We start from the raw sequence: 15,066 nt of genomic DNA on the forward strand, positions 1-15,066 counted from the left end.
TCCAAAGAATGGTAAACAGAACAGTGAAGGGTCTTGAGACAATGTCTTATAAAGATCAATTGATTAAAAAAGAAAAAGATCAATTGATGGAACTGGAGTCACTTAGATCTGGGAGGACACAGTAAGTATCTTCTTAGTATCTAAAACATTTATCATGTGGAAGAGATATGTTAATATAGATTCTTTTCAGGTATAGTTTGGATTATATAGTTGATGAGGACCCTTCTGATCCTCAAATTCTGTGATTTATCCTCTAATAAATATCCTGGCTAAATTTCTATACCTAACATTTACAAATCTGCTTAGGATATACTGCTTAGAAAGAAAATGAATGGAGTGAAGTTAAGATATAAATTTAAATTCTTATCATCCCCTTACCAACATTATCCTCAGAAATGATGAATTCAGGGAACTAGTTTATTACTGAAAAGTCTAAATGTCTTTTAAGTCCAAATCTCCAGGAATTAATATAATTTATTATAAATTAAAATGTATTATTTATTAAGCAAGTGTTAGGTGTGAGGTACTATCAATTCTGTCCCTGTGACAGTCTAAGTTTTTGTTAAGTGGCAATAGTTAAAAATCACTTCCTTACCTCTAATCACCATTCCAAATACCTAATCTGCATAGTATGGCGAAATACAGGTAGATCTTTGCCTGTAATTTCATACATTTCAAACTTTAATGAATACAGGGATATCTTTACCAGCTAAATGTGCCAGTTTTGCTTTTGCTGCAACAAGAGCCTTTCTTGTTTTATCCTCCTTCTCAGTCATATGTTGCCGCAGCTGTTCCTCCTGTGTAGTTCTGTCTTGAAGGTCCTGATGAAGACGTGAGAGCTCAGACTGAAGCTGTGTTATCTGCTCCTGAAGACTTCTAACTTCAGACTCTTTCTCAGATACCGTCTAAAGAGGGAAAAAAGACCTTTAAGTAAAAGTAACTATTTAGAGAAAAATGGGATGAGTTGTCAAACAATTACCAAATCTCATAATGACAAATCTTATACTATAATTATTTAAAAGCACATAAATGTCAAAGAATCAAGTAGAATGATAGTTTAGTATATATGTCTGTCTGTGTCTATATGTATATACATATAACAATGCAAACAATTATATGAAAAAAGGTAATATTCTTATGCAGGAGTACAGTGAAAGAGAACTGGACTTAAGAGCCAGATAACAAATCCCAGCTTTGTGACTGTGGGCAAATAATTTTCTCTCCTGTGGCCTCAGTTTCCTTATCTATAAAATTCAAAGGCTGAATTACATGCTCTTCTTTAAGGTTTTCCTCCAAATCTAAAATTTAATCATTCTATAATCCATAATTACCTGAAGAAATAAGGCCTTGAAAAACAACTAGGCTTATTATGTCTCTATAAGGCAGATAAATTACTGTCACTATTCTCCATAACCTTGTACTTCTTACACTTTTACATCCTAAAACAAAATGGAACTATACCTCCAATCTATTGCTCACTTATACCTACCTTGTGAAGGTTCTCTATTTGATTCTCTAGAGATTTTGTCTTTATTTCAGCTTGGTTCAGAGTTTCTTTAAGCTCTTGTACTTCATGGACAGACATCTGCTGTTCCAGAGGTTCTCCAACAGACTGAGAAGTTTCCATTACCTAGGATCATGATACTGTGTGTTAGGTATCAACAGTATACTGAATATAGTACATGATAAAGGGAATGTAGCTTATGCGGTCAGACTTTAAGGAAGGGAAGAAAGTCTCAGAAGCAATTTATTAATAAATGAGACAGAGTAATAACAAGCATTTCGTTAATAGTCAGATTATGTTGTTTGTTAAAGTAGATATTAAATTTGATTACTTTTCTTTACAATTAGACACATGAATATCTATTTATAAGCTTAAATTAGCAATGATTTATAAGGAAGTAAATTTAATAACAGTAAAGCAATCAACAAATGCACTCCAAACTCCTGTTCTGAATATGAATCTCTGTACCTCTGAATTTATTATGATTCAAACAAAAAATAAATTTTCATTTAAGTTTATATTTTGAACTAAGAATCTGCAACTGTTGACTAATTCATGTATATTAACCAATAAAATATAAAAATTGTAGAGTTGTGCTAACTACTAAGCTTTATATTTTTCTTTGAACAACCACCTGAAATTTTACCTTATCATGTTGTGCCTTAAGTTCTTCATATTGAGTCTTATATCTTCGTCCAATTTTCTTGACTTGAGTAATAGTTTTGACTTTTTCTTGTATATCAGATACTTTGGCTTCTAAGTCCTTTTGGAGAGATTCTTTTTCAGTTCTCATTTTATTTAATTCTTCCCTTAGGTTCTGGATTAAGTTTTGGCTAGTGGTCAAAGATGCATTTGATCTAAATGAAAAAAATGAACATTGAAAAGAAAAAAATAACAAAACTAAACCCATACACATCTTATTGGGGGAAAGAGTAGTTTTTAAAAAACTGCATGTTAAACCAGTTAATTTAAATTGTTCACATTTTTCTATTGCACTTCAGTTTAAGTTTAATATTTAAAGTATAACAAAATGTTCCTTTTAAAACTGTGTTTCACTGATTAGTTTCAGGGATACTACAATAAAGTATGTAAAGTTGTGGGCAGCAAACACTGACTATTTTAGGATGTGAGAAAATAGTGAAAGAAAATCTTTATGAATAACATTGCTTGGCTCCACACTGAAAATGATGAGGAAAGCCATGACATAGTAGATGTCCTTTGCCTTTACTTTCCCTTTAGAAAGTTCAATTGTTAGCAGAGAGCTCTTAGAGAAAGTAAAGTAAGTGGCATACCCTGTTTTAGAGTTTCGTATAAACTATTAAACTTAGAACTTCTTTCCACTATACCTTGCAATTTCAGCTTTCAGTCTTCCAGTTTCTTCACTCAATTGCTGAATGCGCTTAGTATTTACTTCCTTCTCTGAAAGGAGCTTTCGGCATTCTTCCAAATCTGGTTCTTTTTGCTGGCTTGCAAGATGCTGAAAAAGGAGAAACTTCATAATTATGGTCTATTTTTAACTAAGCAAAAATCATTAAGTGCCTATCATGTGAAAAAGACACTGTCTTTTGTGTGCAGTTACAAAGACAAAAATTAAACAGACCTTGCCCATAAGAAGCTTTCAATCCACCAAGAGATATGATGTACATATAAGTAAAATCAAAATATATACAAGATAAATGAGATAATTTTGGCAGTGGGCCTAGTAGCTGGTGAGATCAATAAAGGCCTCATGCCTAAAAGGTGGTATTTAAGCTGAGTTTTGAAGGAAAATAGTGATCACAACAAGCAGAGGTAAGAGTCGGATTAAAAAAAAAAAAAAACAGGAGAAAAAAGTAGTACAGTCGTCCCTCACTATATTGCAGTTCACTTATCATAGCTTCACCAAAAAAAAAAAAAAATAGCCTTAAAATATACATAAATAATAAAATAAATATAATGCCACTACTTTGTGGCATTTTCACCTATTCTGGGGGTCTCTGGAACATAACTGTAATTCTTTAAGGCTGGAATGATAAGGCAGGACTAAGTTTTGAAAAACTAAGTGCCAGATAGGAGAACTTGTTTTTGATTCTGAAAGTAATAGTTTTATGGGGGGAAAAAAGCTACTGATAGGGAGTCTTCATTTATTAAGCATGAACCAAACATTAGGGATACAAAGGAAAACAAAAACTAGTTCCTGGCCTCAAAAGAGCTAACATTCTAATGAGAAAATACATACTTCACTAGGTACATATATCTATATCTATCTATATCTATATCTATCTATAATAGCATCAATAGAAGCAAAGCAAAGCAACAAGCGGAACTAGGAGAAGGTAACTAATGAAACATTTCAATGTGCAAATCTCTTTTGCTGGTCAGGTATTTTATAAGAAAGGATTCCTCTATCAGAGAGGTTGAATTAGATCCCTCTAATTTGGCCCTTTATGATGAAAAGCTATTATAATCTACTATTATTCCAACTGCTAGTTTTTCTTCCTAAAAATTCCATACCCAAAAGAGGGCGAAAATAGACTATATTAGCAAACACTGAAGTCATATTTCTACCAACAGCCTGATCATGCCCAAGAAAATACAAGCCAAACAGAATGGAGTTAACATCATCAAACATCACACTGGTCAATGGCTATATAATTTTTAGTTATATAATTTTTTGTCTTTAATCCTCTGGCTAAAGGTGGCCAAAAAGTTGTAAGTTTGGTGTTGAAACACTTTAGGAATTCAAGGACATATTCCAACTCAATATGATTCAACGAATATCACACTCTAAGAGAACAGAGATATTATAAGTAGAAAAGGTATATACCTGACATACAAAGATTAAACAAACAGTCCAAGAGTATATCTTTAACACATTAAAAAAAGCTTATAAGAATATGTGGCTGGGAAGACTTATGGGGACTAGAATTTGCCGGGATTATCCAACTCAATTAAATCAGACATCTAGCTAATTATATGTGAGGGTTTTTTCCCCCTTTGGCAGGGTGTCTAGAACTCTGATTTCATCAAATATGGGGGGATTTTTAGGGTGGGAAGTAGAAACTGTAAATATTATTTTCACTAAAGCAGCCAGGCAATTTGTCTTTAACTTAGGTTTCCAGAGAAATGCCTAGGGCACTAAAATTAAGGGACTTTTCCATGATTACCTAATTATTTTTGTGTCCAAGGTAGGGCTTGAATTCAGGTCTTCCTGAGGCTAATAAGATATATTGTACTTCCCTCAAGGCATGTATAATCTAGTTAGGGGAGAGGAAGAGATATTATAAACAAGATTATAATACTAGGCAAAATGTGAAAAGTACAAAAAAGCAATAGAATGGTAAAAGAAATTTGAAAAGAGATGGTTTTCAATAGCCATTCTTAGGGAAAGTATAATGTAAGAGGTTGTACTTGAAAGTACATATATCTATATCTATCTATATCTATATCTATCTATAATAGCATAATATAATGTAATAGCATAATAAAAGGCCTTGAAAGAAGGGATTTTAAATGGTAGAGATAAGAGGTAGGATACTAGGGGCAAAGAGGTAGGAAAAACAGATTAGATTCTATGGAATGAATAGTTAGCTAGGTGGAAGAAAGTACCAGTCAGGCCCTCACAGAAGAAAGGAATTTTAACAGAGGGAGAGGTAAGGAATTCAAGAGCTTGGGAAGATTTGAATTGAATTGAATTCTTTATCTAGAGAAGCAAAAGGACCATGAACTATGTATGGATAGGTGGTAACAGAATTTGACTGATATGTAAAATAGTAACAGATATGGCACATAAAAAGCAGGCTGAATGAAGCCAACTACAGGAGGACCTCCAATGCTAACATAAGAATAATTTGAACTTTATTCAGTAGGCAATTGGCAATATTTAAAAGCTTTTGAAAAGGTATATAAAAACAATCCACTTGGAAGATTACTTACTATGAGAAATGTACTACAGATGGGAAAGACTAGAAAGAAGACTATCAGTTGAGATATTATAATAGTCTTAACAAAAAGTGATGAGAGCCTAAATTAGGGTAGAAAGGAAAAGGGAAAGAAACAACATATTAGGAATCTGATTTGCAGTTAAGAGACATCTCAATGGACTCCCTTTGTTAAGACAGATGACTTTCTTAGATCTATTTCCACACCAGTAAAATAAGGGAGTAGGATTAGATGATCTCTAAGATTCTTATTAGCTTCAGATAAATGGCAGAGTATGATAGTGGAAAAAAACAACAACAAAATAACCCTGCAATTGGAATCAGAAGACCCGAGTTTGAGTTGCAGTTCCTTCAAAGCTTGAGATGCTGTCCAAATGATTTAATTTCCCCTATACCTCTACTGTCTTACCAATAAACTGGGGAAAACAACTGATCTACTTACCTCAGAAAATCTGAAGACCAAAGATATTTTTAAAAAACCGCATCAACTATAAGGTATAAATACTATTCCATTTAGTAATATCAAAGGAATTCCAAAAATTATCTCATTCATCAGATTCTCATGTCTACCAGTCTCTGCAGTTAAGTGGGCAGTGTTTGTGGTTTAGCCTTGTATCTCCTCTGTACACAGTGCCTTAAACCTTGTGCTGCTAAATATTTGTGGAATTATTCTATTTCATGAATAGAATAAAACCAAAAACAACTTGGATACTGGGAGATGTTAACAACACCTAGCTTAAAAGCTCGAACAAATGAAGGCTAAGTTTAAAAGAAAAGACTTGGTATTTGGCATAAACACAAATCTGCACCATCAAAAGTGATATAAGGGTGGCATTGTATAAATGTGTGGCAGAAATACTTTTATTATTTTTTTCAGTTTTACACAAAGCAAATTTTTTTTTTGGTGGGGGAAGGAGAAGAGAGGAAGGGAAATAGAACAGGGGATTTCATTAGTTAGGGAACCCTTTGTTTGGATACTTCCAAAAGAGTAGTGTCAAACTCAAATAGAAAAACATCCTTGCAGTTTGCTCAGTGACTCAGAAAACTTCAAATTAACATAATCTTTGCTTTACCGTAGCATTCATTCATTCATTTATTTATTTGAAACCCTCACTTTCCATCTTAGAACCAAGGCAAAAGAGTGGTAAGAGCTAGGCAATGGGGGTTAGGTGACTTGCCCAGGGTCACCCAACTAGGAAGTGTGTGAGGCCAGATTTGAACCCAGGACCTCCCATTTATGGCCCTGGCTCTCAATCCAATGAGCCACCTGGCTGCCTCCTGTATTTTTATTTATGTTGTTAAACATTTCCCAGTTACATTTTAATCCATTTTCTGGCACTTGAGAGTCACTTCCATCTGTTGGCTAGAAGTCTGACCCTTCTATTCTTAGGGAGTTAGTTACCTGGGGCAATGAGAAATGATTTTGAGACCAGCTCTTAATCCATTAGGCTATGCTACTTCTCAAAAGTTAATTTTAAATCTACAAATTACTTCCTGACCAACTTTGTAAATGTGTAAATTGTTCACCTGGTTACGTGCTTTCCAGCGTTTGATATCTTCTTCTAGCAATTTCTTCTCTGCTTGCAGCATACCACTCTTCTCACTGAGTTCGGCATTTGATTCTTGTAATGGTAAGATATCTAACTCCAGTTTTCTGACCTGGAAAACAGAATACCTTGTCAATGCTATTTTGACTGAAATAAATGAAAATAACAAAAAACTTTTAAAATCCCATGTTTCTCCTCCTGTACTCTTCATGCCTAAATTATTAAGTTACAAACCTTTGCTTGCATCTGCTGTAGTTCTTGTTCTAGTCTTTCTTTTTCTTCCCTCAGCATCTTATTGGTTTCTATAACTACATTCATTGTTTCAGTTTTCTTCATCAGTTCTTCATGCTGAGCCATTGTTTTTGCAGTTACCTAGGGGTTAAAAAAGAAACAACAAAGAAAAAACCCAGGAGATTATAAGCATCTTCCTACTTGAGGGGAGAAAGTAGGAGAGGAAGGAGTTGGAGTACATTGGGCTATAAATCATTTTGTTCCTAATCAGATCCAATATCTCTAAATAAATGAGCATTATAGTAGGAAGGAGTTAACTTTCTAAAGAGTCTTTTTATAATATGATTTTTATTTCCAATTATGTATACATTTATCTAAGTTTGTGAACAGGTTCAAGATTGGGAACCAAAGCAAAAGAAGTAGCAATATTTTTTTAAAGAGTAAAAGAATTCATGTGAATATGAATTAAAGATTAATTTTAAAGGTAAAACTGCCAATTCTAGTAAAAGATTTGGGTTGGTGGAGAAAGTAGCAAAAGTAGTATGATTTTGCTTATTTTCAAAATAACATTTTTAAAAATTTCAAAAACATTATAAAGGTATATACCTGGACTTTTTCCCTCTCAGCATTTAGACTATCTTGCAGCTCTTGAAGCTCTCTTTCTAGGAGCTCTACCCGTTGTCTGTAACGCAAGCTTTCTACCTGGGCTACTTCAAACCTGGTTTCTGCAATCTCTTTTTCTCGTCGTATAAACCTGTAGCCAAGAAAAACATTTAATATTTATGAAATGTGTGCCTTTGTGAAGCTTACCTAAAAGTAACCCAACCTAAAGCTTCTAGTACTGACAATCTTATGCTTCGACTCTTTAAGGAGAAGGTAAAAACTCAGAAGAATTTAATTACTGTAAAGAAAGTGACCAAAAATGCTGAAAATGGTGCCAAATCAATAAACCTTTTACTTTATTTTGTTTCAAAGACTTATGGATGAAGCTAGATCTAGACCAATACAATATGTGAAGCATAAATCCTCTATAACATATGTCCAACAAGCAAGTGAATAAAAATGGAGAATGGAATTTTTTTTGTTCTGCAGGATGCCAGGGAATGGATCTGTAATTTCAATGGATTTGGGAACTCCCTTTATCATTGCAGGTCAACACTTTCTTTGCACTTTTAAGAGAGTTGCTTTGAGTGCTAGAAGGTGATACGACTTGGCTGGGATTTCAAAGTTAGTATATGTCAAAAGCAAGACTAGAACAGAAGCTGAGGGTTCTTGGTTTTGAGACTAGCTCTTTTATCCAATAGACGACAATCTCCTTTAGATATGAAGAAATACATTCCTACTTCCAGTCAGAATTTAAAAGTAGCAAATAGCTGAATTCGAAAAGTCTTGAAAAAAACAGTTGTTTCACTGATTAACAAATAAGAAAAACAAATCTTAGAGTGAGAGTATATGAAACTAACTTGTTACCCACAGCAAACCCATAGTTAGAATGTATAGTATTACAGAGTATCACAAAACCTCATCCTTACATTTTCTGTATTTTATTAGTAATGCACAGAAAGAAAGAGCTAAGAGAATTTAACCCCCCAAGTCCAAATGAATTGATTCTAAGACACAGAAGTAAACTGTCTTGAATGAATTTAATTTACCTGAGAATTTCTAAGACTTGTTCTTGGGACTTGCCTTCTTCATTTAGAGATACATTTGATGAACCCTGAACATCTTCCTTTATAGAGGTCACGACCTTGTCACTTAATTTTTCAATCTGATCATGAAGTAACCTATTTTGTTTTTCTAAATCTTCACAGCGAGAGGCACTCTTGGCAGCTTCGTCCTGTAAATTAAAAATTTTTAAACAACTTTTTAATTCTTATTTGACAATGATCATTTAGAAAACTGTCTTGAAATAATTATTCAACATTTCCACATCTATGAAAAAACATACCTTTAACATTCTCTCTCTTTCCTCCCAAGAGGCTTTACATTCCAACAACTGTGATTCTGCTTTCTGAGCCATTTCTTCCAATTGCTGACGCACTAATAAGTTTTTGGAAACTTGTTCTTTGGCAGCCTGCAAAGCTTCCACATCAGCAGCATGTAGCATCAGTTCCCGTTCATATTTATTCTGAGCTTCTATTGCTATTTTAGCCTACAATAAGTTATAAAAAATAAAAAATTAACATCTGTAAGTCCATTTTGAATTCCTTCAAAAGAAAACATGTTGATGAAAAGCTATAGAATAGTTTTATGGCTCTCTCCTTTTGAAGTAACTTTTAAAAAACCTAGAATACTAACTTGTTCCTGACAATCCCGTCTGGCTTGCTGCTCATTACTCAAAGCCGTGCTTGCTCTCTGAAGAGCTTCTTGAACTTCATTTTGAACACTAGAGAGAGTCTTCTTTAATTCAGACAACTAAAGCAGGAAAGAAAAAAAATTATAATTTACATTTGCTTTAAAATTATAAAAATAAAATTTAGAAAACTTCTGCTGTGTAAAGAGGTAGTTCTAATCTCAAATAGTAATGAGGCCAATATATTGTATTAATGATCCCTGCAAGCCTGTATACTGACTGAGAAAATCACATATTAACATCATCTACATTTTAATGTATTTTTGTTCATTTTGTTAACTATTTCTCAATTTCATCTTAATCTGGTTTGGGCTCCACTCAAGAGTGTTGCTGGCAATAAATGCTTATGTTTGACACCTCTGGTATAAAAGGAAAACAAGAATATATTGAAAGTAATTGATGATTTGAAATAATCTCTTCTGTCACTATAGGTATGCAATTAATAATACCTGATGCTATGAACATGAGCTAAAAAAAAAGGATTAGGTGGGCAGTTTTTAAGTGTAAGCATAACAGCTGGAGAAGAAAAGTGGACTAAGGCAGAACAAAGCAGCAAACCAAACAAAGTAACAGGCTAGTGGCATGGATACTGTGTGGGGGTGAAAGTGAAGGGAGGAAGGGAGGAAGCTAGGATGGAATGAGAGAAAGGAGAGAGGAAGGTAGAGGAAGGGAAAGCAAAGTAGCCCTTCCCCAGCCCCAGCAGGGGGAAATTGACCAGAGCCCTTCAGGGGCTCCAATAAATGATCAGAGAGCAGACTCTCCTGGGTAGAGAGAGCAAAGAGGCGCCAAACTTTCCCTTTTATCCTTTCTCTGACACCTCCCACAAAAGAAGTGGGAGGTGTCAGGGGAAGTTGTAGCAGGGATCCCTGGGAATTGTAGTCTTCCAGGACTTTACATTAATTCCAAATGACACAATACCAAATCTACCTGATGCTCCATACTCTCAAGTGCTCTGCGCTTTTCATCTTGAAGTTCTTGTTTTTCCTTCTCTGCTTCCATTAGTTTCTTTTCCAGCTGTGCCTGATACTCAGCTGAGTCTTTCAAACGAGCTTCAACATTCTTACGTACCTCTTCTGTCACCTTGTCATTAGACAAGAGAAATTAAGGATTCAAAATAAGTTATACAATTTTTTTTAGGTTATACCAGGCTGGAAACTATAGGAGAAAAAAAATCAGCATTATTAGACAGTCTACTTGTCTTATGGTTCCATAAAAAATTCTTGTGATCTTGAGTCTTAAAAATGAAATGTTTTATTTGGACAAAACATCCTTCCTTCACCACTATTCCCATAGGTAACTGAACATGTCAGTGCCAGCTCTGCCCATGTCTCCATCCCATCCAACTCTATCCTTCCATCATATCTACTACTCCAAATTAACAAACTTCCCTTTGAAAAAGACCTGTGTTCTCTCTCTGCAACTTAATTTATAACTACTTTCTTGATTTTCTATGTAGCTTTTCCCCTAATATAATGTAAGTTCCTTGAAATTAAGAATTGTTAATTTCCCCCCCCTAGAATTCCCTAAGTATGTAACACAGCATCTGGGAAAGAGTAGGTGTTTAATAAAAATGTTTGACTTAAACAGAGCATCCAATAACTTAAAGAATGTCCTGAAGAATAACTTAGTTTTTACAGAGATGACCTGGGCAGTGAGAGATTAAGTGTTTCACATGAGCCTAGGATCACACAACAGTATGTATCAGAGATGTATGTGAACAAGTATTCAAATTACAAAGTACAATCTGCCTAACCTGTGACTGAAATGGGAATAGATGTATACACTGATTTGACATTCACTTCTAAGATGATTAACAGAAAGAAATATCAGTTGAAAAGCAATTCAAGATTGAATGAAAAATCAAACAGTTAAAAATTTGCTAATAAAAGTGTGATTGAAATGAATCATTGCTACTAAATATATTAAGTAAATGACAAATTGTCTAGATTCTAGACTGCCAGTATCTTTACATATTTCTTACTTGTTTTTCCTTGTTTAGAGATTCTTCTAAGCTAAGAACCATAGCTCGATACTGTTCCACATTACTAGAAGTTGTCTTGAGTCTTTCCTTCAGGTCATTAATCTGCTCTTCAGCTTGCCTTAGCTGACTTATAAGATCATCAATGTCTTCTTTAGAAGTAGACTGGCCTAAAATAATGATATTTAAATTTAATGTAAAAAATAATCAGCATGTCCTTTACAGATATTTCGGGATACAATTCAATTCAAAATACATTAAATACTATGTGAACACAAACTCTAGAGTATAGTTCACAATTATAGGGTAAAACCTACAGATATAAAAATGAAACAAAAACTAACTCTAAGAAGCTTACTTTCTACTTGTAATAGTTGCTCTATGATGGCTCAATGTTTCCCTCTTCGGGATAGTCTCTTACACCTTTTAAAAATCCAAAATACTACTGAAAGCCTTCCTTAGTCACCTTTGCTTTCTTTTTAAATCTACTGTGTTTATTATATATGACATAGTTAGCATAAATATTTGATTTTGGTTCTTACTCTATTTTCCCCCCTCAATTAGCTTCATGAAGGCAAGTCTGCCATTATCTCCTCAACACCAAACACAAAAGTGGTGTATATATAAGAAGTATTTTAATATGGACATGTATAGACATTCATTTCAGAAAGAGAACAATGCTCCAAGAGAGAATGACAAAAATTCTTGTGATGTTCAATCTTTAAAATGACAGTGTTTTCTTTGGACAAAACTCCCTTCATTAACAATGCACTACTCCCACAGGCACCTGAAAGTCAGCCCCAGCTCTCCCCATATCCCAATCCTACCCTTTCGTTATATCTACTACTCTTATTTTGTTAACAAAGTTCTCTTAAGACAGACCTGTGTCCTCCCTCTGTAACTAATTTTTTACCACTTTCTTTTTATCAGTTTTCCCCTAACATAAATTAAAAAATTGGGTAAATAATGTTTAGAGATAGAAATTCAAATATTAATATTTCCTTGAAAAAGCCCTTACCCAGATGGAACCTCCCAACAACTCTCCCAGCCTACTGAGTCTTTAACAGTTCACCTTAAAATCTTAAGTTATATTATTTAGTGCTAAAAGAGACTTCCAGGATAATTCAAACCAACCTCCCTCCCATATAGCCTGCTGATGTGGAAAACTAGTCTAAGGAGTCGTTTTGGCCAGAAGCATTGACCATATTGATTTATACATTTCCACTTACTTTAGCTTTAAAAAAAAAATCCCAGCAACTACTATTTAAAGATTATTATTTGCTTTGTGAACTTTTCAATGTGAACCAAAGCTTTCTGAAATATTATCTTTTACCTAGGAATTTCTCATTAATAATGCAGGGAATTCTAAAAGTCATAAGTGCAGTTTTAGGCTTTAATAGCTTAAAACTGTACTAAGATTTTTGGACTACCCTACAGAGAGGAATACCACTCCAATGGAGAAGTCATTGATTACCTTTAGTGCTTTTTAAACCAACTCAGTCATTCTTATCCATAAGTGTTCCTACCAAATGGTATAATGGTCTAGACCCGCATATAGTTCTGCCACTTATTCCCTATGTAGTGTGACCTTGAGCAAATCACTTCATTTTGGGCTTGAGTTTCCTCACAAAAATAAGTTGAAACTGCTGGAATGAAGGATTTCTGACATTCAGTTGAATGTTTTCAACAGTTGGAAAACATGGAGCATATTAAATTAGTCTACTCGGGATACCTTAAAGACCTATATTCAACTTCCCAAAGAGGATTAAATGGATTAAGAATATAAACATCATTTGGTCCTGATTTTAATGCCAGGATGAAAAAATATTCACAACAATTAAAATTACCAAATTAATGCTCTAGAAATTCTAGTCAGCACTTCTTTTTCTTTTCTAGAACTGACCAGTCTATAATGCCAGATATAGTAAAGATCATAAAAATAGTTTACCTTTTCCAAGAGCTCTCTGTGCTGACTGGGAAGCAAGCTGGGCTTCAACATTACTGAGCTGCTGTTTCAATGTAGCTATTTCTTTCTGAGCATTTTTTAACAGTTCTTTTGTATTAAGGTGACGGTTTATTTCAGTCTCCAGCTGTCTCTTGGTATCTAAAAGATGAACCTGTAAAAGATGATATAAATACCTTACTATAACACACCAAATTTCAAGAATGTTCCTATTTTAAAACAGATATTCACACCAAATTTCAAGAATGTTCCTATTTTAAAACAGATATTCTCATGTTTCCTTTCCTGTGATCACTTACATGGCTGAGAGAAAACACTTAAAAATAAACATTAAGCACTAAAGCACTGGGCTAGATGATGGCAGTATAAAGATGAAACAAAAAGGCAGCTAGGTGACTCAGTGGATAGAGAGCCATGCCTATAGAGTTGGCAGGACCTGGGTTCAACTCCTGTCTTAGGCACCTCTTAGGTATATAACCCTAGGCAAGTCACTTAACCCGATTGCCTAGCCCTTATCACTCTTCTGCCTTGGAAATGGTACTTAGTACTGATTCTAAGACAGAAGGTAAGAATTTAAAAAGAAGATGAAATAAAATTCAGGCCTTGTTCTCAAGTTTATAATCTATCAGAAGGGAACATGGAAATGGACAAGTATAAGGATAATGGTCATACAAATTATAGAAGTTGCAAAAAGAGAGATTCACAGAAAATGTTATGAAAAATTTAAGTGACCAATGATATTTTGGGGAAATCTGTAAAGGGTTCATATAGACCAATAGATCATCTGGTCCTTGAAGACAAGGATTTCAAAAGGCAGAGGATGAAGGGGAAACAGTATTTATAAAGGCAATGAGGAAAGAAAGGAAGGAGGAGCTTAGGGAATAACAAGCTCAAACATGAAGGTGGAAAATTTATGAGCTAAGTTAGACCAGGTAATTTGCAGCCAGGGGCCCAAAGAGGCTAAGTGCCTTGCCTAAAGTTCACACAGGCAGGATTCCACCACAACAATTATATATTCAAATATACTCACATCTTGATTTCTTGTAAGTGTGTGTCTTTGTTCTACTTCATTTTCTAATTTCTTCTTTAGTTGAGCTATTTCACGTTCAAGCTTTTCTATCTGGTTGTTAAGTCTCTGTTTAGTTTCTGTTTCAGATCTCTCCAGTATTCCCTGAAGAAAAAGAAAGATAGGGCTTTAAAAAATTAATAAATAAAAATACATATATTCAGCAATGAGAATATGAAGACAATAATGAAAATAGTCCCCAAGTTTAGAGCTCATATTCTACTGACAGAAATGTGTGTACATACAAAATTTAGAAAAAGAGAGGTGAAGATAGTAGATGGAAAAAAAATTAGTACATGATACCTGAAGCTTGAAGAAAGCTAGAATTTCTAAGGGGTAATGTGAAGATCAACTGAAATTAAAAAGTCCATTGAAATAAGCATCATAAGCTCTTTAGTCTAGCACAAAGAGAAGGCTGCTAACAAAAGTATTTTTAAAAAACAAAAGAATATACTTACTTGAACATGCCAAATACCAGACTACCTATACATAGAAATTATTTTC

General features: G+C 34.1%; 1 protein-coding gene across 3 annotated transcripts in view; it reads right to left on the reverse strand.

The window, feature by feature from the left end:
* Nucleotides 1-15,066, reverse strand: part of TPR (translocated promoter region, nuclear basket protein) — a 73,594-nt gene that overhangs the window by 25,701 nt on the left and 32,827 nt on the right. For all 3 annotated transcript variants that reach the window (XM_044675775.1, XM_044675776.1, XM_044675774.1), the window contains exons 20-33: nucleotides 14,527-14,667; nucleotides 13,482-13,650; nucleotides 11,537-11,703; nucleotides 10,483-10,635; nucleotides 9,501-9,617; nucleotides 9,151-9,354; nucleotides 8,855-9,039; nucleotides 7,809-7,956; nucleotides 7,206-7,343; nucleotides 6,952-7,083; nucleotides 2,851-2,981; nucleotides 2,151-2,361; nucleotides 1,490-1,630; nucleotides 707-905 (exon numbers count right to left, since the gene is read on the reverse strand). In XM_044675775.1, the coding sequence (XP_044531710.1) occupies nucleotides 707-905; nucleotides 1,490-1,630; nucleotides 2,151-2,361; nucleotides 2,851-2,981; nucleotides 6,952-7,083; nucleotides 7,206-7,343; nucleotides 7,809-7,956; nucleotides 8,855-9,039; nucleotides 9,151-9,354; nucleotides 9,501-9,617; nucleotides 10,483-10,635; nucleotides 11,537-11,703; nucleotides 13,482-13,650; nucleotides 14,527-14,667 (2,236 nt within the window). The remainder of the gene's footprint in view (nucleotides 1-706; nucleotides 906-1,489; nucleotides 1,631-2,150; nucleotides 2,362-2,850; nucleotides 2,982-6,951; nucleotides 7,084-7,205; nucleotides 7,344-7,808; nucleotides 7,957-8,854; nucleotides 9,040-9,150; nucleotides 9,355-9,500; nucleotides 9,618-10,482; nucleotides 10,636-11,536; nucleotides 11,704-13,481; nucleotides 13,651-14,526; nucleotides 14,668-15,066) is intronic.

This window comes from Gracilinanus agilis, chromosome 4 (genome assembly GCF_016433145.1).
Source record: "Gracilinanus agilis isolate LMUSP501 chromosome 4, AgileGrace, whole genome shotgun sequence".
Classification (NCBI taxonomy): domain Eukaryota; kingdom Metazoa; phylum Chordata; class Mammalia; order Didelphimorphia; family Didelphidae; genus Gracilinanus; species Gracilinanus agilis.